The sequence below is a fragment of the Rhinoraja longicauda genome, chromosome 8, assembly GCF_053455715.1.
Source record: "Rhinoraja longicauda isolate Sanriku21f chromosome 8, sRhiLon1.1, whole genome shotgun sequence".
In the NCBI taxonomy this organism is placed as follows: Eukaryota; Metazoa; Chordata; class Chondrichthyes; order Rajiformes; family Arhynchobatidae; genus Rhinoraja; species Rhinoraja longicauda.
Genome location: NC_135960.1, coordinates 26,023,006 through 26,044,782, shown reverse-complemented (window position 1 = coordinate 26,044,782; position 21,777 = coordinate 26,023,006). Strand labels below are relative to the sequence as shown.

At 37.0% G+C, this 21,777-nt stretch overlaps 1 protein-coding gene across 5 annotated transcripts in view; it reads right to left on the bottom strand.

Annotated features, from left to right (window-relative positions):
* Positions 1–21,777, bottom strand: part of dpp10 (dipeptidyl peptidase like 10) — a 1,117,462-nt gene that overhangs the window by 550,111 nt on the left and 545,574 nt on the right. For 3 of the 5 annotated variants that reach the window (XM_078403449.1, XM_078403451.1, XM_078403453.1), the window contains exon 1: positions 20,558–21,077. The exons of 1 other annotated variant lie outside the window; for it this stretch is intronic. In XM_078403449.1, the coding sequence (XP_078259575.1) occupies positions 20,558–20,617 (60 nt within the window). In that variant the 5' untranslated portion in view covers positions 20,618–21,077. Of the gene's footprint in view, positions 1–17,020; positions 17,221–20,557; positions 21,078–21,777 lie in introns of those variants that run through there. One more of the 5 variants, XM_078403452.1, reaches the window with a different exon arrangement.

Genomic DNA, 21,777 nt, shown 5'->3' with positions numbered 1-21,777 from the left:
ACACATTCACCCTTAATGCAAATTGGCCGCAGTATGACAGCTTCAGTTTTCCTGCACAGATAACCTGTGATTACATCCATTCACAAACATGAAAATACGATCAGCAGATATTGGAACATTTAAATTCAGCTGTCTTAATATTCTATTGCATGCTTTGATTTATTTCTGTACTCTTCCTGAATTTTATTCTTGTTCTGTCGCATTTCCTTTGCCTTCTTTTCTTAACTAATTTGTCAATTATAAAAAACAAAATGCATCAGTCTGACAGTGAAGTGCTATTGTTTGAAAGGTAATGCCAGCTGCCGACCCACCAGGAGGAGGCTTTGACAATGTTAAAATCCCAGACCAGCTGGTAGTTAATGTGAGGTCTGAATCAGTGTCAAGCCTGTCTGTCTGAAGACTAGAAACTTGCCTGAATGCCTTATGGTTCACTCCCTTTATTTCATTCAGAATCACTGTCAGTTGGCATATTTCTGATTATCTATAACACTGTTGGCCAGCTCACTGGTTTACTTATTCTGTCAGATCTTGGCAAAAATAAGAAAAGATTGCCCTCATTGATTTTTTTCAAACTTGAAAAGCAAATTTGATTTCTGATTCAGCGCTAATGGTCTCCGAGACATAAATTATTCTGCTCTAATGACATTTCCATAACAGCGTTTATCATTCAATTTGAATCCGGAGATCCTATCTAGTGTCATTATTTTGCCAAATATATTATCAAATACTGTAATAATTATAGGGCTTTCAATCTTTTCAGTACTCCACTCGATGGGTGGTTTTCCACCTTGATAAATGTTGCAATACATTTCAAAATGCTGATGTCACTATAATTGCAGTTGTACATCGATCCTAAAATTCAAAGTGCATTTATTGCGGGACACTTACCATTGCCTAACAATAACACCCATCTACAGAAAGCCGATAAAAGTGAATAAAACTGATATAGTTTAACATACATTACAAATTTGCATCTACATGGTCTTATGAGACTTAGTGATTTCAATTCCCATTTTACTTTCCTTGTGCCACTATTGTTCTTCAGATTAAGTGTGCATATGTCAAACATAATTTTGGATAACAGTTTATAAACTTCTTATATCGATGGCTCTGCTTTACAACCCGATTTATTTTGTGCCATGAACAGAACATAAACATTGTTAACCTTGGCAGATTAATTTATCTTCAATTCTTTTAGGTATAGTTTTCACGGAAGGAATATCAATGTGGTGAACAGAAAGCATAATTAACAATTAAAGCAATTAATGGCCCTTGATTGCACACCTCCGTGGAGTAATGGCCCATATACACCAAGTTTATGATCCTGAATTGGCATGGGGAGGATATGCCCAGCAGAGGGCAAGGATACATTCACAGAAGGCAGTGTTGTCAGAGGCTTAGTCACCTTTGGATACACTCAAAATTCCTCAGAGCTATCCATAGCATGAGAGATTGGGAACAGGTTGCATGCTTTTTCCTCAGCAAAGAAACTGATAGAGATACCAGAACAAGACTAAAAATAATTTCAGTGGGAAAGGAGAAAATAGTTCACATTCAAAATAGTCACACAAGTGGAAGTTAAAAATATGAATGATAATTCAAACAATTCACCAGCTGAACCTGGCACAATTGTGATTCAAACTAAATTTTTAGTTCAAAATAAACGGATTACCAAAGGTACATTTTTTAAAATGCTAGTGGCCTGTTTATTTTGTTTTGAGTCACACAAAATCGGTAGGATATTCTAAAATTCATCATTCCAGATGCAAATTGAACATAGAACAGCACAGAAACAGGCCCCTAAACTAAAATGGTTTAGCATAGAACACAAAAACTTTAGGGATTTTTGTAAAGTCGACTTGCTCTTCTTCCACTAGGACAGAAATGAAATTTTTGCTGATGTACTTTAATGATAGAAATGACAATTTATTGACTCCTAACTTCTAATTGGTTTTAAAACAAAGGCAAACTCTGAAGAACAACGCACAAGGCTCTATTTCCTTTTTTTTTTCTAAAACAGGCCACTTAAAAAAAATACACTAATGGTTCATCTAATATAGCACACAACAGAGTGCACTGGATTTAATAACTTTTCCATTTTGATTTCCTTTGGTAGTAAATCTTCACAATTTAGAGGATGTGAATAAGACTGATGAATTAGTGTCAATTTATTTTGTATTAACCTTTTATATTATTGAGTTAAGCACAGATTGGGATTATATTACTAAACTAATTTCAAGTTGGAATCTTGAGAAAAGATTTCATCCTACTAACTTGAGTGTTTTTTTGTAGGTGACGGAAGAGACTAGGTCAGTGGATGTTGTATACATGGATTTTAGTAGGGCTTTTGATAAGGTTCCTCATGGTTGGTTGATCCAGAAGGTTAAGATGTATGAGATTCATGATGACTTGGCTGTATGGATTCAGAATGAACTAATTCACAGAAGAAAGAGGGTTGTTGCGGAAGGTGTTGGATGATGTCCAATGACGTAAATGTGGATGGGTTGGTGAGTAGGTTTGCTGATGACACCAAAATTGAGGAGGTATAGACAGTGAGGAAGGCTGTCGGAAGACACAGCGGGATATAGATCAGAAATGTGCAGATAAATGACAGATGGAGTTATCCCGAGCAAGTGAGGTGCTACTACACTTTGGGAAGTTGAATGCATGAGGGAAGTATACAGTTCATGGTAAAGCCCTTGATAGCATTGATGTGCAGAGGGATCTTGGAGTCCAAGTTCATAGCTCACTGAAGGTGGCAACACATGTAAATAAAACGTATAGGAGGAATATGGTATGCTGGCCTTCATTGCTAGGGGCATTGAATATAAAAACCATGATGCAGGTTTGTAGGATTTTGTTTAGGCTGAATTTGAAGTATTGTAAGCAGTGCTGGTTGCTCAACTACAGGAAAGAATTAGAGCCTTTGGAGAGGGTAGAGGTGATTTACCAGAATGCTGCCTGGTTAGAGGGTTTCAGCTACAAGGCAAGGTTGGATAGATTTGAATTGTTTTCTATGGAACGTCAGAGATTGAGGGGAGACTTGACAGACTATATAAAATTATGAGAGGCATAGAGAGGGTAGACAATCAGAATCTTTTTCTCAGGGTGGGCATGTCCAACATGCGAGGGAGAAGTATCAAGGTGAGTGGGGGAAGTTTAATGGAGACGTGTGGGGCAAGTTTTTATATTTAGCACAGGGTAGTGGGGGCCGGGAACACATTGCCAGGAATTGTGGTGGAGGCAGATACAATCGTGCCATTTAAGCTTTTAGGTATGTACATGAGAGTGCAGGGAAGAGAAGAGCACCATCTGAGAAGGAAAACAGCTGCTCTACAACTCTGCCCAGAGTCCTGCCATTCACTGAGAAGTTCCTGCCCTGGATTGATTTCCCAAAATGCAACACCTCACACTTATCTGTATTAAACTTCATTAGCCGTTCCTCAGCCCACCTACCCACCAGAACAAGATCCTGCTGCAATAATTAATAACCACTTCATCACCCACAATGCCATGGGATAGCAGCTCCCTGGTTTGATTTCCCAAAATGCAACACCTCCCACTTATCTGTATTAAACTTCATTAACCATTCCTCAGCCCACCTACCCAACAGAACAAGATCCTGCTGCAATAATTTATAACCACTTCATCACCCATAACGCCATGGAATAGCAGCTGAACCGACATTTTCCAGGTCCACTTTCCCACCCTTTCTTCATAATTTGATTCTCTTACTGAACAGAAATCAGAAATATTCCTTGTAAGTAGGAAAGGGATTGCAGATGCTGAGTTATACTGAAAATAGACACACAAAAAAAGTCCTCGAGTAACTTGGCAGGTCAGGCAGCATCTCTGGAGAAATAGAATGGGTGACATTTCAGGTCAGAAACCTTCTTCAGACCTTTCAGCCTTCTTCAGCCTGAAGAAGGGTTCTGACCTGAAATGTTACCCATCCTTTTTTTCCAGAGATGCTGCCTGACCCACTGAGTTACACCAGCACTTTGTGTCTGTCTTCAATATATCTCATAACTCTGCCACCACAGCTCAGTGGCAAGGAACTGTAAAGACATTCAATCACTGATGAAGAAACTCTTCTTCACTTGGTCTTAAATAGACACCCAACTGAAGACTGATCCTACCGAGCTGAAGGACAGGTATATTCATAGTTATCTTTCAGCTGGCATATCTAGCACAAAAATATTCAGTTCATTCAACTTTGCTGACATTAACAAGTGCAGCTAAATGTTTTGTTATTCACTCATTTTAATAAAAAATGTTTTGTTTAAAAGCAGTAACTTCTGAATTAAATGTAAATAACCAAAATGTATTTCAGTTGCAAATAGTCAGAAGCATTTAGAAACAATAAAATGGCCTTTGATAATAAGATAATCTGGGTGGTTCATCTTTGTTAAGAATTTGGCCAATGCAGCCATTCAAATGGTTGGAATTCACTGCTATGTTTACTCCATTCCAATCTTCATTAAGAGGAAATACATTTTGCACTCCTCAATTTCCACAGTAACATTGTATGCATTCTATCTGGGCGATTTCTCAACGTTGGGTATGGATAACATTTTAATTCATTTTTGTCCCTCCCCAATAGAGCCTCTATAACACATGTGCTGAATCCACATCAGTGTCTGCTCCTACCCTCCCTCTCCACAAGACAAGTCCTCTTAGGTCTCAAAATTAACATTTGTTACCCTGTCACTATATCTTTTCAGACCATGTTTGGCTTTGTTAATAGCTGATCATTTGTCTTATTCAGTCTTTGCAGAGATCTCTTTTGTTTAAAAAAAAATTCAGCTGGATTATAAATTTCCCCTCATCATGGATTGCCCTTGTTTTCTTTCATTTTGATCTCTGGATATCACTTCTTTTCAGAAATACTGTCTGCAGTTGCCTTTCCTGTGCAAGGAAGTTCTTCCATTCAGTATTTCAGCCATCACCGTTCTTATAATTAAAAGTAACAAATTTTAGTTCCAACCTATTTCGGCTAGATCCTTTAATAATTAATTCAAAATTTTCTTCAGGATGCGTGTTTATTGATGCTGTATGTTACAATTTTCACCTCAATTATATCAAGACCCCTGTACCTCCGATAAACTCGCACAGTGAAAATGCTTAATTTTTGTACCTAACCAAAATAAATGCAGCGGTGGTTCTTTCCCATTAATTGGAAAACGCACATTTGCACACATTCATAAATCCCCCCCACACACACAAAGCTCCATTTATATTATTATAATTTAAGTCTCATATATTCATAAATCTTTATTTTCTTGTTTTGCATTCTATTGACAAATTTATCCTACTGCATTTTTCCCTACTGTATGTTGAACTACAGTATGCATCTAGTAGCGTAATAACTTTGTCGTACCTTAACTCTAATTGATTCTGTGCTTTAAACCCTCTACTGCAATATCTTGTCCCACTGCTATAATGAAGTATTTGATCAATGCTGCAACCCATCCCACCTCTGTGGATTTTAATCCTTCATTTTTCTTTCCTGAATATCATATACCCAGGAGTAACACATTTTTAATCCTCCCATTTTTTGAGCCAGGGTTGTAATTACCACGATAATTATAGTTACATTTGATGCTTGTCCCTCAGCTGACTAACTTTATTTACCATGCACTTTAAAACTCATCTTAGACTTGCAAGTTTTATCATGTCCATTTAGTCCTATTTCCAAATTAGACCACTCGATTATGGTCCATTTTCACATTATTCACAGTGGTGTGGCATTACTGGCATTGTTCACATTTATTTCCCAGCCACAATTACTCAAAGTGGGAAATGTGGAATGAGGTTTTGAGCCAAGGACTGAAGATAACCCTGCAGTGATAGTCAAATTTCCAGGATTTGGATATTGTGGCAGTAAAATATAAATGACAATACATGCCCAAGGCAAAATAATACAGGTAAATAGGAACAGGCAACCTGGCCCTTCAAGCCTACCTTCTATTCAAAACAATCATCGCTGATCAGCCCCGTGTCTCACCACCTCTTTTATGTTCTACCCTCTCATTTACAATCCTCCTCTTTAATTACCTCCAATGTTCTAATCTTCACAACACTTAAGGGAATTGAATTCCAGAGATTCACCACTCCATGTGAGAACAAAGTTTTAGACACCAACGTTTTAAACAAACGCCCCTTTATCTTACAAGCATGTCCCCTTGTGCAAGACTCTTCTACGAGTGGAAATATCAACATTCATCCTGTCCTTTAAGATCTTAGATTTCAATGTTCAACCCTTATTCTTCTAAACTCTAAAGAAAACAAGTTTAACCTTTTTAGACATTCACGATAGGACCAACCCAGTGTTCTACATGGAGTCGCTCAGCATCCTTTCTACATTTGAAGTTTCTTCCAAATGTTGTTCAATTCAAGGATCAGGAAGAGGTTTCCTGGCTCATGTTTGACTTGAGGCCATGAGGCTACATAGTGTCTGGAGACAATGATGAGGGCCACTTCCAACTATAAACCATGGTGCTGCCCTCGCTGGTGGGGTTGTTGCATCTGAAGGAGACACAATCCTTGGGGAAAATGTGAAGCTTTGTGATGTACGATTCAGAGAGTAAAACTATGTCAGGTTGTCCCAAAAGCAAATTAAAAGACTGCAAATGCTGAAAATCCCAAATAAAAACACATGTTAGGGATGTTCATTGCATCAGACAGCATCTGGGGAGGGGGAAACAGAATTAGTCTTTCAAATTGATTGCCTGTTCTGTTTTTGATTTCGGAATATTTTGTGTTTTCTTTATGCCAGGCTGCTGCTTAATGAGTTTAATGGGACAATTTTCCAAATCCAGCCACACTAAAGATAGCTACAATGAAGCCCTTTAGCACCAACAGTCGAGTGGGATGCAGCAGTTGGACAGGATGCCAAACAGGCTTCATTTTCCTGGTTGAGGTTTAGTGAAACTGCTCTCATCCAGCTAAATGAATAACAGTCTTTATCCAGTTATCCAGTAATAGGAATGAATCACTTGCCTGTTCTAATTTCCCTCAACACTCTGTACTTTGCTGGTGTTCTTTAATGTTTAATCCTGCTGTATGCTTTGTACCAAAACTGAAAGACTACCACATGGCACAGTTTCAGCTCTTTGACGGAGCAAACCAACCAGCCCTGTTGAGGTTCAAACCATCCATCTTGTACAATTTTCTCCTGCCACTAAACATGCTGTAATTTAACTGATTGAAAAAAGAACTGACATTTCTTAGATAGCTTGATACACAGGTGCTCTTCTCAGGAACCATCACAAAATCACTTGGGGACAAACTAATCCACTGAGTTGCAGATTTGATTTTTGAGCACTCTACTAGATCATTATTTGTGTTTCCTTTAATTAGTTTTCCTGACCTGGATTAACAGAGGACCACATTTTTTTCCCATACATTAAAAAAAAAATTCATGGATGAGCTCAAAAGTCACTCTGGCAGTTGTGTGTCGAGCTTCAACAAGGTGCTGAAGCCAAACTTTGGAAAAACAACTCACTCCAACTTTCCAAAGTCTGCCATTTTATTTCTCATTCTGTTTCTCAATCGTAACTGTTTCCAATATTTCCTTTTCACTAAATAAGATTTGAGAAGCTGAGTTTTGATTTTTTTTTTCTAGGTAAATGCATAAACACTTTTGGATGGAAAAAAATAATAATTAATATTCAGTGTGGATATTACAGATGTTTCTAACTTGCAATTGTATTAGAATAGAACAATTCTATTAAAAGTTTATCAGACACTATAATAGTGCATAGTGAATTTTCCATTGATTAACAATATTTTTAAAGCATTTGGCTGTTGCATTGCTCATGGGAAGTCGGGGGAACTGGGCAAAAGCAGAAATAAAAAAGAGTCGTTAAGTAAATAACAGTTTGGCAACAACAAAGCAGCAGGCTGCAGAGATTCAGGCCTGAGGCCAGCACACAAGGACGTCAAACTATTGGCAAATCGCAAAGACACACAGTCTGGCACATACATCTTTAGACCTGAAGCTTAATATTCATCTCTATTGCAGCTGCCAAGCTTTGAGGATGGACTAGGCAGAGTAGCAACACTGGACTTAATGTAAATGGTAACTTATAGACAGCATTTTCAAAGACTGAACAGCCTGGTGCTCTTCAATCTCAGGAAGACAACTCTGAACTGAATAGCAGAAGAACTTAAAGGTAACAAAAAGATTTGATAAGGTAAACTTAAAGAAAGCATTTCCACGTGAGAAAACCGAAACCAAAGTTCATAAATATTAGACAAAATAAATCAGAAAGTTTGGGAGAATCTTTTCATACAGGCATAGGTACGACAAGAATAGGACATGCACAACAGTAAGGGTTAACTGTAGAACCAAGTGTTAATATATATATATATGCACACATACAAACCTAAAGAAGCAAAGGAAACATGAGATGACAGGTGGGGGAGTGGGAGCAGGAGGGATTTGTGAAGTACATAATGGAAAATACAATATTGGACTCAATGTGCTGTTGTGTACTCATTCATTCACGGAGTGTAGACATCATTGACAATACTTGGGACTTATTCAACCTCCCGATAATTAAAGGCAATCAAGGGGATATTTTGAGGGAGGAACCCAAAGCATTCTGTCACCAGACAATATATAATGGGCAAACAAATGGCCTAAAGGCCAAATGCCCTGGACCTGATAGCCTGCATCCAGGAATCTGAAAGGAAGAGACTCAGAGGTATCTGATGCATAGTGGTAATGAGTTAACGGTGGTAATCTGCCCAAAGTCCCTAGAGGTTTCAGAAGATTGGAAAACCAAGAAAGCAACACTACCAATCAAGAAAGAATAGAGACAGAAAGCAATAAACTATGGGAGATTAGCTTTTTATCTGCCATTGGAAGAGATTGGAATCCATTGTCAAAATGTGGTAACGGGCAAATTTTTTTTTAAAAAGTCATTCGAATAGAAGCCAACTGGTATTTATGAAAAGGAAAATGTCTTTCACACATTTGCTAGAGTTATTTGAGAATGTTAAGTAAATAAATGGGAACCAGGAAATGTAGAATATTTGGATTTTTCACACATGTTCTAGGATGCCATATGAAAGATTACTGCACAGAATTGTGCTTGGGATAGGTGGTTATGTAATGGTCTTGACAGGGAATGTCAGGGTAGGTGAATCATTTTTGGATGGATTATCAATAACTGGTGGGTGCCAGGTAAATAAGTGCTGGGGCCCCAACTACAATCCCTAATCTATGTTTGTGGCCTGAATGGAAGGACTAAGTGGAGTGCTACAAAATATGCTGATGATACAAATAAAGCAAGTAGGAAAGTTTTGGAGGTTGTCACAAAGAGCCTCCAGCAGTGTATGGATGGGTCAAGTAAGTGGGTAAGAAGTGACAAAGTACAACTTGGAAATATGGGAGGAACATTGAAAATGCAAATTATTAAAGTGAGGCAAGGCAGCAAACTTTCATTGCACAAGGGATTTGGGGTCCAAATTCATGAAACAAAAATATGGCATGCAGCTACAACAAGCAACTAGAACGATTAATGCAAATTTGGCCTTTATTGCAAGGGGTGCAGGCAGTATAAACATAGAGCAGTTTGGATGCAAATTTACCACACCGTGTCCTTAATTTTGATTTCCACAAATAGGCAAGAATATACAGTACATCCACTGGGTACAATGCAGAGGTGGCTCACTAAGTTGATGGAATGATATATGACAAAACATTGAGCAATTTGGTCCTATACTCCAATAAACAAAAGGGAGGTCGTTTACATAAAAGGGACCTAGATTCTACTGGAGATATTGAGAGGCTGGTTTCCCCTATGGTAACATCTAGTAATGAAAGGCATCAATTCAAGCAGCTGCCCATTTAAGATAGAGGTGAGTTGATATTTCTTCTTTGAGGGAATTGAATCTTTGGAATTATTTACCCCAGAGAGCTGTGGAGATGGAGACACTGAATGTATTTAAGACCGAGATAGACAGATATTTGAATTAACGGTGTGTTTAAACATGTAGAGAGCCTGACAAGGTGGGATTGAAGTTGCAATTGGATTAGTCTTGAAATTATGAATGGCAGATCAATCTCAAATGACCAGTTGATTAACTCTTGCACTCTTTTCTAATTGCCCCTGAATTGAGAATGCTTTTAAGACAACCACATTAGTGTTCTCTTTACGTATATGGCCAGTGGGACAGAATTCCTTTCCTGAAGGACTTCACTCAGATAGTTCTTAACAATATTCTGGTATTTTCGGATTCATGATTACTGATCTTAGTTTTTGAAATTACACATTTTAATTATTTAACTTGAATCCTACCATGGCACTGGGAACTGAAACTGGTGTCTGCAGATCAATGAGTCAAGCCTTGAGACGCTAATTAAAAATGTAATGACTGAGCCACAATACCAGTACATCCAACTAAATTGTCGTATATAAAAAGTGTTTTCAAAAGCAGTTTCCATCTCAGCTATTGATATGGAAAGTGTTACAGGAAAGCTAGGAATCAAGATTACTTGATTATAATTTCTTCCCGCTATTATCAGACACCTGAATTGATCTTGCATATCCTAAGTATGTATTCTCTCTTGTCCTCGTTAGAAACTTTGCACTCTCTGTAGCACTCTGCAAGTTTATAAGTTATAGGAGCAGAATTAGGCCATTTGGCCCATCAAATCTATTCTGCCATTTGATCATGGCTGATCTCTTTCCTTCTTTCCTTCTCAACCCCATTCTCCTGCCTTCTCCCCATAACTCCAACACCCGCACAAATCAAGAATCTATCAATCTCCACCTTAAAAATATCCATTGACCATGCCTCCACAGCCTTCTGTGGCATTGAATTCCACAGATTCACCAACCTCTGACTAAATAAATTCCTCCATATTCTGCACTGCATTTCCTTTCTCCTTTTCCACAGCCTGTGTACTCATGTATGGTTAAATTGTACTCCTGTATGGTATGATTACTGGGATAGCATGCAAAACAGATTTTCCGCTGCATTTGGTACATGTGACAATAATGAACCAATATTGCAATATTTTAAAAAAAACTGAATTCTTATGTTGCTTTCACAGTTTGTTATTTATGTTTCTAATTGAATTGTTGAACAATGCAGTCAGACATTAAACTCTGATGTAATAAAAGAACACAAATTAAATGTTCTTATTATATTTAAAGGACAGCCCTGAAATATGGGAGTAGTTAACTTAGTTCTTGTGCTTAAAACTAGCTCGTATACATTCAAATAATCCACATAATTTCACCATAAGATATTCCAAATACAACATCTTTGCTTCTACTTGCATCTCTCTATATTTACCTTCTATTTTTCTTCAGCAAAAGGATTAGTAGCAGCAACAAGAAAGGAATCCAACATGCTTTAAAAAGACAGAACTTTCTATGGCTATACTGTAGCATTACAGGTGTGGACTAGACAAGGATTAGTATAAATGAACAAAGTGATTTGATATGAATGCAAAACACATTCCATTTAGGGTACAGTAATAATATTTGCTATCCCTCCCCAAAAAAGTAAAAAAATTGATGTACAGTATCTCGTCAAACAAAGGGTAACTTTTAAAGAGACAATAGACTGCAGAAACAATGGGTAAAACCTGCTCTGCTTGCTTTTCTGCTAGTAAAAATGGGCAAACCTATTACCAGCTTTTCAGTGAAGCAGACACATTCAATTATTTGATTCTACCACTGTGCAAACTTTATGGGGGAAACTTTGTATTCAGGCATGCCAAGTAGTTACCCAAGTCTGCATTTGGTCACCGAAGCATACAAATTGACAGCTATTGTCAGCAAAGTAAGAAACTGCCTGTGGGGATGACTGTGACTGATGAGGCCTGAGAACCAGTTTCCTCCAATCCCTTCAGCTTGGTGCTGATCACCAAAACAAAGACCTATTCAGAAGCAGACCAAAAGCTGCACAAATCTCTAACCTTAGAGCTTGAAGTGCAGTATTTCTGAACATTCAAAATTAATTGTACAAAATTGTGATTTTGTTCAGAGCATTTGAAAATTGAAAATAGACTTTCCAGAGTTTTTAGTTTAGATGCACAACCACAGACAAAGGAGATAGTGATCGACTTCAGGAAGCAAAATGGTGCATCTTGATGGTGCCAAAGAAGAGATGGTTGAAAGCTTCAAGTTCCTAGGAATAAATATCACCAGCAACTTGTCCTGGACGAGCCATTTTAAAGCCATGGCCAGAAAAGCACACTAATGCCTCTACTTCCCTGGAAGGATGAGGAGGTTCAGCATATCTAACAACGCTCACCAACTTCTATCAATACATGGGCATACATCACAACATGGCTTGGGAATAACTCAATTTAAGACAAAATTATAGAGGATTGTGGACACAGCTCAGACCATCAACAAACCAACCTCCCTTCCATTGACTCCATCCACACTTCATTGTCCTCAGCATGGCCACCTTCATAAATAAGGACGAGTCTCGCCCCAGTCACTCCCTCTTCCCAGCAGACAAGAGGTACGGAAGTATGAAATGCATTTCTCCAGATTCAGGGACATTTTCTTTCCAGCTGTTATCAGGCAACTGAATCATCTTATCAGCAACTAGAGTGGTCTCGAGCTACCATCTACCTCACTGGAGACCGTCAGTCTATCTTTAATCTGACTTCACCTTGCATTAAATTTTATTCTCTTTAACCTGTAACAATACACTGTTGACAACTCCATTGTAATCGTGTAGAGAATATTTTCCCTGACTGAATAGCATGCAACAAAAGGCTTTTCACTGTACCTTGGTACATGTGACAATAAACTAAACTACAATGTTACTCTAGGACCAACGTTCACAATTTTTTGGGCTCGCTGAAGTTATCAGATTAGCACCGAGGCTAAACCTGGCTGAAATATAGAAGCATCCCAGCTTTGGTCTAAACCAAGCAAGGTGACCCACCAATTTTTCCTGTTTGAGAATCTTTTTCTGTGTATTTGTAAGTTGTTGCCCGATAGTGTTTGTTTAACTAACAAATATTTCAGTCCTCTATTTTGACAATGCCATCTGTCCATTTTATGACTAGAATGCAAAAATATTGAAAAATACATTAAAAAAAAACATAGATCATGGAAGAATACAGCAAAGGAACAAGCTCTTTGGTTTACAATTTTATGTCAGTTATGATGCCAAGCTAAACGAATCTCATCCGCCTTAACGTGATCTATACCCCACAATTCCCTACACTTCTACCTGCAAATATAAAAAGCATGTTATCATTGTATCTGCCTTCATCATCATTCCTGGCAGCATATTACATGCACCCATCACCCTCTGTTAAAAGAAACTCGCCCCACACATCTCTATTAAACATTGCCCCTTTTACCCTAAATCTGTGCCCTCTAATCTTTGATGTTGCCTCCCTGGGAAAAAGGTTCTGACTGCTGCTCCAATCTATGCTTCTCAATTTTATATACTTGTCAGATCTTCCCTCAACCTCCAATGCTCCAGAGGCAACAAGCAAAGTCGGCCCAGCCTTTCCTTTTAGTTAATACTCTTCAAACCAGACAGCATTCTGGCAAGCCTCTTCTGCACCCTTTCCAAAGCCTCCAGCATCCTTCCTGCAATGTGACTACCAGACCTGCACACAATACTTCAAATAAGACCTAATCAAAGCCCTATAAAGTTGCCTCATGACTTCTTCACACTTGTACTCAATGCCCCACCAATGAAGGCAAGCGTGTCATGTGTTTTTTTTACCACTGCTTGTGTTACCACTCTCAGAGAACTAAGGATTTGGACTCCACGATTCCTCTGTACCTTAATGCCATTAACGGTCTTGCAGTTAACTGCATACTTCCATTCGACCTTCCAAAGTGCAACACCTCACACTTGCTCAGATTAAACCCCATCTGCCATTTTTGTAGCTGATCTATATCCTGCTGTATACTTTGACAACCTTCCTCACATTCCCCACGGTTGTATCCTATACATGGGTGCAGTTATCAATACTTTAAGGCAACTAGACTGGGGACAAATGTAGGTATTCAAGAAAGGACTTTCCAACAAAGTTGAAGAAATAACTAATCCTTTGAAAGAAATGAACACCTAATTACTCAACTATTCATAATGACCTGCCTTCCATATTTGGATCCAGTATTCAACTTTCATGGCAAACATATAACTAATTATATTCTATAAGACAAGATCTAATGTTGAAATAGTTAATTATTATTTTGGGTTTTAATTGATCTCATTCATTTGAACTGTATTGTCCTAACAGAAGCATGGAAGATTTTTTAAGCTGAAGGTCTGTAGTAAACCAAAATGGTGATGCCACAGGTTTTATGTCAACCCATTTTATTTTTCCATTATAATTATTCGGTTCTCCACACTATTTTCCATTTGCTATTACATCTATTAATGAGCAAAATTAGTGGAGGTAATAAAACTAATAATAGTCAATTGTCAGGAACAATAATGGTTCTGGTACACTTTGTCCACACCCGAGTCTATTTTAAATAACCAAAAATGTTACTAATGTAACTTAAGAAGAAAGATGGCTCGAAGCACCAATCTTATGACAATGCCCATTTAAGATAATTAACCACAAATCAAATTGTATTCTGTTTTTTTTGCATAATAGATCACAGTACAATGATATTTTTTTTCTCTGTACGATAGCCTTGACTGCAATTACACTGCACTATTTACACAAAGGCTGTACAAATTACAGCTGCTGCCAAGAACAGAGTTATACCATGGGCTAAGGCAAGGACATGCACAGTGTTTTGTTGCTCCAGAGGCTATTTTGCATTATTAAGAGAGCACAAGCTATTGCCTACCGACTCAAAATATGAGATAATTCCTAACGTCATTTCCACCAATTCCAATGGACAGTGGATATTGAAAACCCATTTTCACAAGTTGTGGTTACAACGCACGTAACACAATTTACTAGCAAGATGAAATTGTCTCTTGTATCTGCCCATTGTTAAGTTATGCTATTTTTCCCAGTGATGCACAAATACCCAATGACACTTCTGCTGTATTGCATCACCGAAGCAGGAAGTCACCAGGTTGCCGATACATCAACATTTACCCCTCAATTATTTATAGTGATACGACCCACAATGTTCAAACTCATTTATGCTTAATGCAAAAGTCATAGACTTGAAATGTTAGTGTAAGAAAATAACTGCAGATGCCGTTATTTGTAGTAACGTCGCCCATTCCTTCTCTCCTGCGATGCTGCCTGACCTGCTCAGTTACTCCAGCATTTTGTGAATAAATACCTTTGACTTGAAATGTTAGATCATTTCCCTTGGCACAGATGCTACATGACCTAACATGATTGGTTTTATTCGAAAGCAAATGGACTGACTGTATGATGTTAACAATCCATTAGTTTCAATAAAGGGTATTGGTTTCCCACATGTTGCAATTCGACAAATTATTAAATGAATTGTAAATTTCCAGAATAAGGAATTCTCTTCATTGGAAAACTGTGCCAGAATTATTTTTTTTGTGGCTCTGATCTTCTGAAGTTGCTATTAGGAACCATTGCCAGATCAAAGCTGACATGGTAATGTCCCTGCGAAACATCCCCAGGCCATAAGAGATTCCTGTTGAAGAACATGTAGGGTGGCTTAGGTAAGCAATACATTAAAAAGTAATTGTATTCCTGTGACAATGGCTTATGACAGACTGAAACTGTTATAATGGATTATTTCCAAATTAAGACACGGGATAATCTCAGGGGGGTGGGATGGAGAGGGGGTGGTGGTGGAGGACATAATTTGGCATTTTTCTTCCTCAGTGTAGGAATGCTGCAAATCCCTTATGATCCATTGCAGAATAGGCTTTTGTATAGAAAAATGTAAAGCTGATTTGCAAGATATTTGCAGGTCCCAAATGTCTTTTCAACTTCACAAAAAAACACCCCCTTAATTTGGTATTGTACTAAAAGTATTTCCACAGCCCTTTCATTTCCTCGTTACTTAAAAAAAAAACAAGACACTTTTGGTTTGATTTATTTTAGTTCAAATTTTACTCATATTAAGTATTAAAAACCCTGTTTAAATTCATGACCATAATGACAAAAGAGCTGATAAAAATGGAATTGAACAATAACCTGATTTATTGATAACAATGATACTAATTAGTCAAGGCTGTCAAACAGTAAGGACAAACCATTGCTTGTTAATCAGAATGCAGTAAATTAGTTAAATCTTATTATTTAAATGGGGAAAACAAAGGGCTGAATGTGAGGTGATTAAAAAGTGGTATTGATTCGTTGACTACTTCAGCACACTAATTCTGATAAGCCAGAACTAGAGAAAGTACTAAGTATCTTTGCATTTTTAACCATGGCAAAATCCATTGAAACCCCAAGTCCCCAGAGTTTTAAATTCTCATGGTATATGATAATACATTGGAAATACAGATGTATCGTAAATCCATTGATAGTCACACCTCTGACAGTCTTATCCATTATTTTTGTTCAGAAGTGAGGATTTTAAGATGAAAAATGAATTACTCTAGTGGCCAATAGCAGAGACCAAGCTGCACAGTCCTGATGTAAGTTTTCTGGTCATTAACATTCCACTGACAATGAACTAGCTTAAAAACTTCATTCAGCACCATCTTGAATAACAGTATTGAATTTACATAATAACCAATGAACACAATAGTTTAGATGTACGTAAATAATTCAGATGACCTTTAAACAGTGGATTGACCTGCTATTGCGTCTCAGCAAAGATTCCCCATTTTATTGCTGAAAATAATTTCTTCAAAATTAAGCATTCCCATTCCTCTCTGGACACCAATTGACAAACAATAGGAACAGAAGTTAATAAAAATTCATCCTGCCTTACACAGAGAGGGTTTCATGTCTGCACGTGCTTACTGGTTTTTGTGGTTAAATAACAGATCGAGCTCTCTGCTACCACATCAAAAGGGGCCTATCATTGAGATCTTCCACATACTGATATCAAAGAAAAAAAATCACAAATCTGATCTCACTACTATAGTAGGTTAAATATTCACCTACCATTTTGCATGATGCAGTTGTAGACAATAGAAGGACATTATTGCCACCAGGTAAACCCAGTCTGTTCAGTATCTTTTTCAATCTGGTCAGTGAAGAAATAATTCAGGGCAATGAAGAATTTATCCGATTTGTACAAGAAGCATGGTTTTCACTTGGAGCAAGTTATACTGTATGTGTTATCTTTATGACCAGCAGAGTGAGCTAAGCCAGGGTAAATGATTTGAATCAGAAGCGGCTGGATATCAACATTTCAAAGGAACGATCGTGGAAATGGTAATGACTTTTACAGAAATACTTGTCACATAAATACTAATGGGCAAGTTCTGCTTATAATGTATTGTTTAAGAAAAAATGACTACTGCGGGCAAGAGTAGCTTTAATCATCTCTAAAATAAATCATGTTACAGGCTTCTTTCCAGAAAAAAATATGTGTTTTAGATTTTAATAATTTAAAATGCCTGGTATTGGATTTATAACTGAATACACTTCATGTAATCTATGTAATTACTGTGCTAAGATTATAATATTCAATCCTTCATTTCCTAAAATTCTCAAATGTGGTGTATCATTTTACTATTGCAATACCATGTTGTCCCATTAAAATCCATGGTACAATGCCTAATTCAGTTCACTGTTCTCTGTACAAATCTATGCAACCCCATGCTAGTTTATAGTTGGCACTGCAGTGCAGACATCCAAAGGATTTTTTTTTTAAAATGAAGCAAATATTTGAGCTGTGCGAGTGCTATCGAAGGATAAACTGAGAATATTAAGCACTTCTGAATGGAATCTCTTCAAATTTTTAATGCAATAATGCAAATGTAATTTTGTACAACCAGAAATTCAGTGCATCAAACATAAATTGGTGCACAGAATTCTAAATAATTGGATTATTTTAGCTGATCTTTTATAATGGGTATTATTGTATCCAACACTGTCTTCCCCCCCCCATACACGAGTAAAATCCCTTTTGTTCATCAACATTGTGGTCATTATAAAATGAAGCGTGGGAAGAACAAATTATCCTGTTTTTGTAAGCACATGTAATCAAATACCAGATAAATTATTAATTATTTTCAATCATGAAAAGGAGACAAATTCCAGAGCTGTTCTTGAGTGAAAGTATAAGAGCAGAAAACCAAGTACAATACTCAAGCTAATGTAAAGTACAATACTTAAGCAAATATTTCTAACATATTGCACAGGTGGTATTACAGCAGGCATCAGTGCATTGTTTAATTGAAACTGCTCCACTGTAAGTGCACACACCACCTTTGTAAGCCCATTAATGACCATTGTCATGAAAAGAAAGCAGAAGGAAACATACTTAGAATAATACAAGCTGTGTATCTTTTCTCAGAAATCAACATGATGGGATGGGTATGGAATTATTGAGAGAATTTGAATATTGCTCAATCACTTTGAAAGGAGAACTAATTAATAACTTTCCTGATATAACTACTTATACCTCAGAAAATAATATCTGTATTGTGTCTGTATAGCACACTTGTGTAAAGCAATGAAAAGATAAATACTTATGGATACTTGCATTTTAAATTTATTCTTTAATAATACATAGATATCACCTAACTGTTCTTAAATTTGTTTGTTACATCAGCATAATTCAAAGAAATGCCTCAAATCTGAAACATTTTCTCAGTTGCTCTCAACAACATTTTGCCATTAACTATCATTAGAAAAGCACATGTACAAAATTGTGAGAGAATATTAAACAAGGTAAACATGCAAGAGATATCTTGGTTAATTGCTGTAGTGTCCAAAAACTAGAATATCTTTACTTCATTTTTCTACCAAATAAAATAAACCTAAATTTGCTGCCAGCTTTCATGGAGTTAATTGGAGTCAGATGTTAAATTGGTACTTTGCCTTTAAATAAATGATTGAGTAATTCAGCATTCCCAATTTAAATAAACCTTTTAGTATTCAGCTTGCATTACAACAATGTTGCATTTCTTTGTGTTCACATAAGTGCATCAAATAATACTGGATACAATGGGTCATCTGAAAATAGTTAATACTGAACTGCTTGTTGAAATTTGTCAACGTCGGTGCAAAGTAATGAAATGGACACAATGAAAATCTATTAATCTCAAAGATCTGCATGTTAATTTTATTTCCTTTTTAATGAGCATACAACAAAATCTGATTTGTATTTGAGAGCGGCACTAGAAACAAAATGTGCTTTCATTGTAGTGCTAACACTGATCTGTATAACTGCACTAAGATTCACCAAAATGCAGTATGGACATTTTTCTTTTTCTAGCACAACTATACTAACTTCATGTTTGAGCAATAACATAGGCTGTGATTATGAATTACCGTGTCAATAGATGGGATAAGGTTGAATGATACATTCACCAAAAATGAAATAATTTAACAGACAGAAGCACCATTTGGAGATACATAAAACTAAAACTTTATGTTCTGTATATTTACAAACAAAACTTTAGGTGAGCAAAGTCCTTTTTATCTTTATTTTTGCTTTGGCTCCATTACCTTATTTTTACACAATTAAATTAACTTGTAATACCTTTAGTCTTAGTAATATTAAGATCTGGAACAATCTGTAAATATAGCCACTTCCACTAACTACAATACGTTTCACATTCGAATCACTGGAAAATAGCAACCTTATTCAAATTCCGTCCACAAGGGATTCACTATTTGAAAGATTTATGTGGGACAAAGTTAGTTTTTCACATTCTCAACCCTTAGAAATCAGGGAAGTATTTTGTAATCTCAACCAATCCACTTCTAGATTGTGGTAAATCCCATGATAAACCAAATGACAAGAAGCGAATTACAGCATAACATACACTGAATACAGAGCATCTCTACAGCAGCGAGACCCTGTTCTTCTTCCGGTTCTATGAAACACACAATAACCGGAGAGTTGATAGTGTATTTTTTACAATCACTGTAAACTATACGAGATTATCACCAGAAAATAATCGCAAGGAATCATTCCATCCTATTCATAGAATCGGCTCTCTTTATTAAAAAAGAAAAAGTATGGCATAGACCAATGTAACCTTGTCAAGCAAGCAAGGGAAGGCTCTTACACAGTAGCTCTGATAACTGCAGTTTATGCCTCAGCTGATAGTTACTGAATAAATAACCAGTTTCATCTCACAAAGCAATTCAAAAATGGTATAAAGAAAATTACACTGCAGCTTGGGGATAAGCAAGGGGCTTATCCCCCCTACTCCAATTTAAATTAAAAACTGATGAAAGCTGTTCAGAAACTTCCACAGAAAAAAATAATGTTTACAGAAAATAAGATAGAACTTGGAAAACATATTGTTAACACATCAAATGTTTTAATTTTACCACATTTAAGGAAAATGCATTTTAAAATTCATATTTTAATAATGCAAGACTGGATCTACTGTGGTGTATATATTAAAAATTGCTTATGGCAAAAGATCAGCTTACATTGATCAGAAGATTTAACGTTATTCTGTTACAACTGAGAATGGGAAAAATATAAAATAACAGCTCTTAAGAGACCAATACCTGGTCTTGCTGCTGCTGGCTTCCCCTGCCCATGTTAGGCTGCTCCTTCATGGCTGTCATTGTCGATTTTGGACACACTTACTCACTCGCAGTTCAGTATTAGGCTCCTAACTTGGCAGCTGATGCATGACAGGTCTCCTCGTTGAAAGCCTGGAAAACTGCAGTTGAAGATAACAGCAAACCAGGAGCAGCCACTGAAGTTCCCACTGCCTGGTCTGGCAAGCTGCTGCAAGCACCCTTGATCAGGACAACTGCGATAATGAAGAAGCAAATACGAAAAGGAGAATAATTGTGAAACTGGCAAGGCACCAGGCAGTCCGGGTGACAAGGTGCCAACACACCTGTGTGCTGCAATTCACATTCTCCAGGAACTTATGAACGCAACGTCAAAGCCAAGAGCAAATCTCACAAGCTCAACTGCAGGCATTTAAAACCTTGCTGCTATGCCAGTAAATGACAGAGACTGACAGGTATGCTCTTGCTGCTCTCTGCTCTATTCTTCTGCAGTGCACACTGCCACTGATTAGCACATCTGGAGGAAAATCAAATGTCAAATTCAGTTTCCCTCCCTCAGCTGGAAGAAACCATTACCAATACGAAAAGGGAGGGGGAGACAAAATTATCCTGTGAGCAACAATGATCAAGCAGCAGCAATAAGCAGGCCACTTAGTGATTAGTCAGATCCTTCCTAGCAACCTTGTCTGTCAGTCAGTATGCAAATACTGCCTCATTCAAGTTAACAGCCTTAATAAATACAGCGGCCAACTATGCTGCAGTGTGTATTCTTTAATTATGGCCCGTTTGTGAGAAATAATGAAACCTTAAAATAGTGAGTGGATAAAGATAGCTGGCTACAGTAAAATATCAATTACACATCTCCACGTAAATACACAAGAGTTGCTCGTACAGCCTTAGAGAGCAGTCGATATGCTGTGATGAAAGACAAATCAAACCAGGTTTGGTGTATTTTTGAAAATATAAAAATAGATTGCTTTGTAATATCATTAATGATGAACATCAATCTATTCGTGGTACTTTAATATTCCATTTTTATATGCATATTTATAAAGCTTTTAAAAAGCTGGTAACTACAAACCTTCTTGTATGTTCAAACAAATCTGCATTTAAGCTAAGAAATAACGATTTCAAATGCTGTGCAAATATTCATAGACATAAAGAACTTACAAACCCCCTACATCAAATCAATTGTATAAAATATA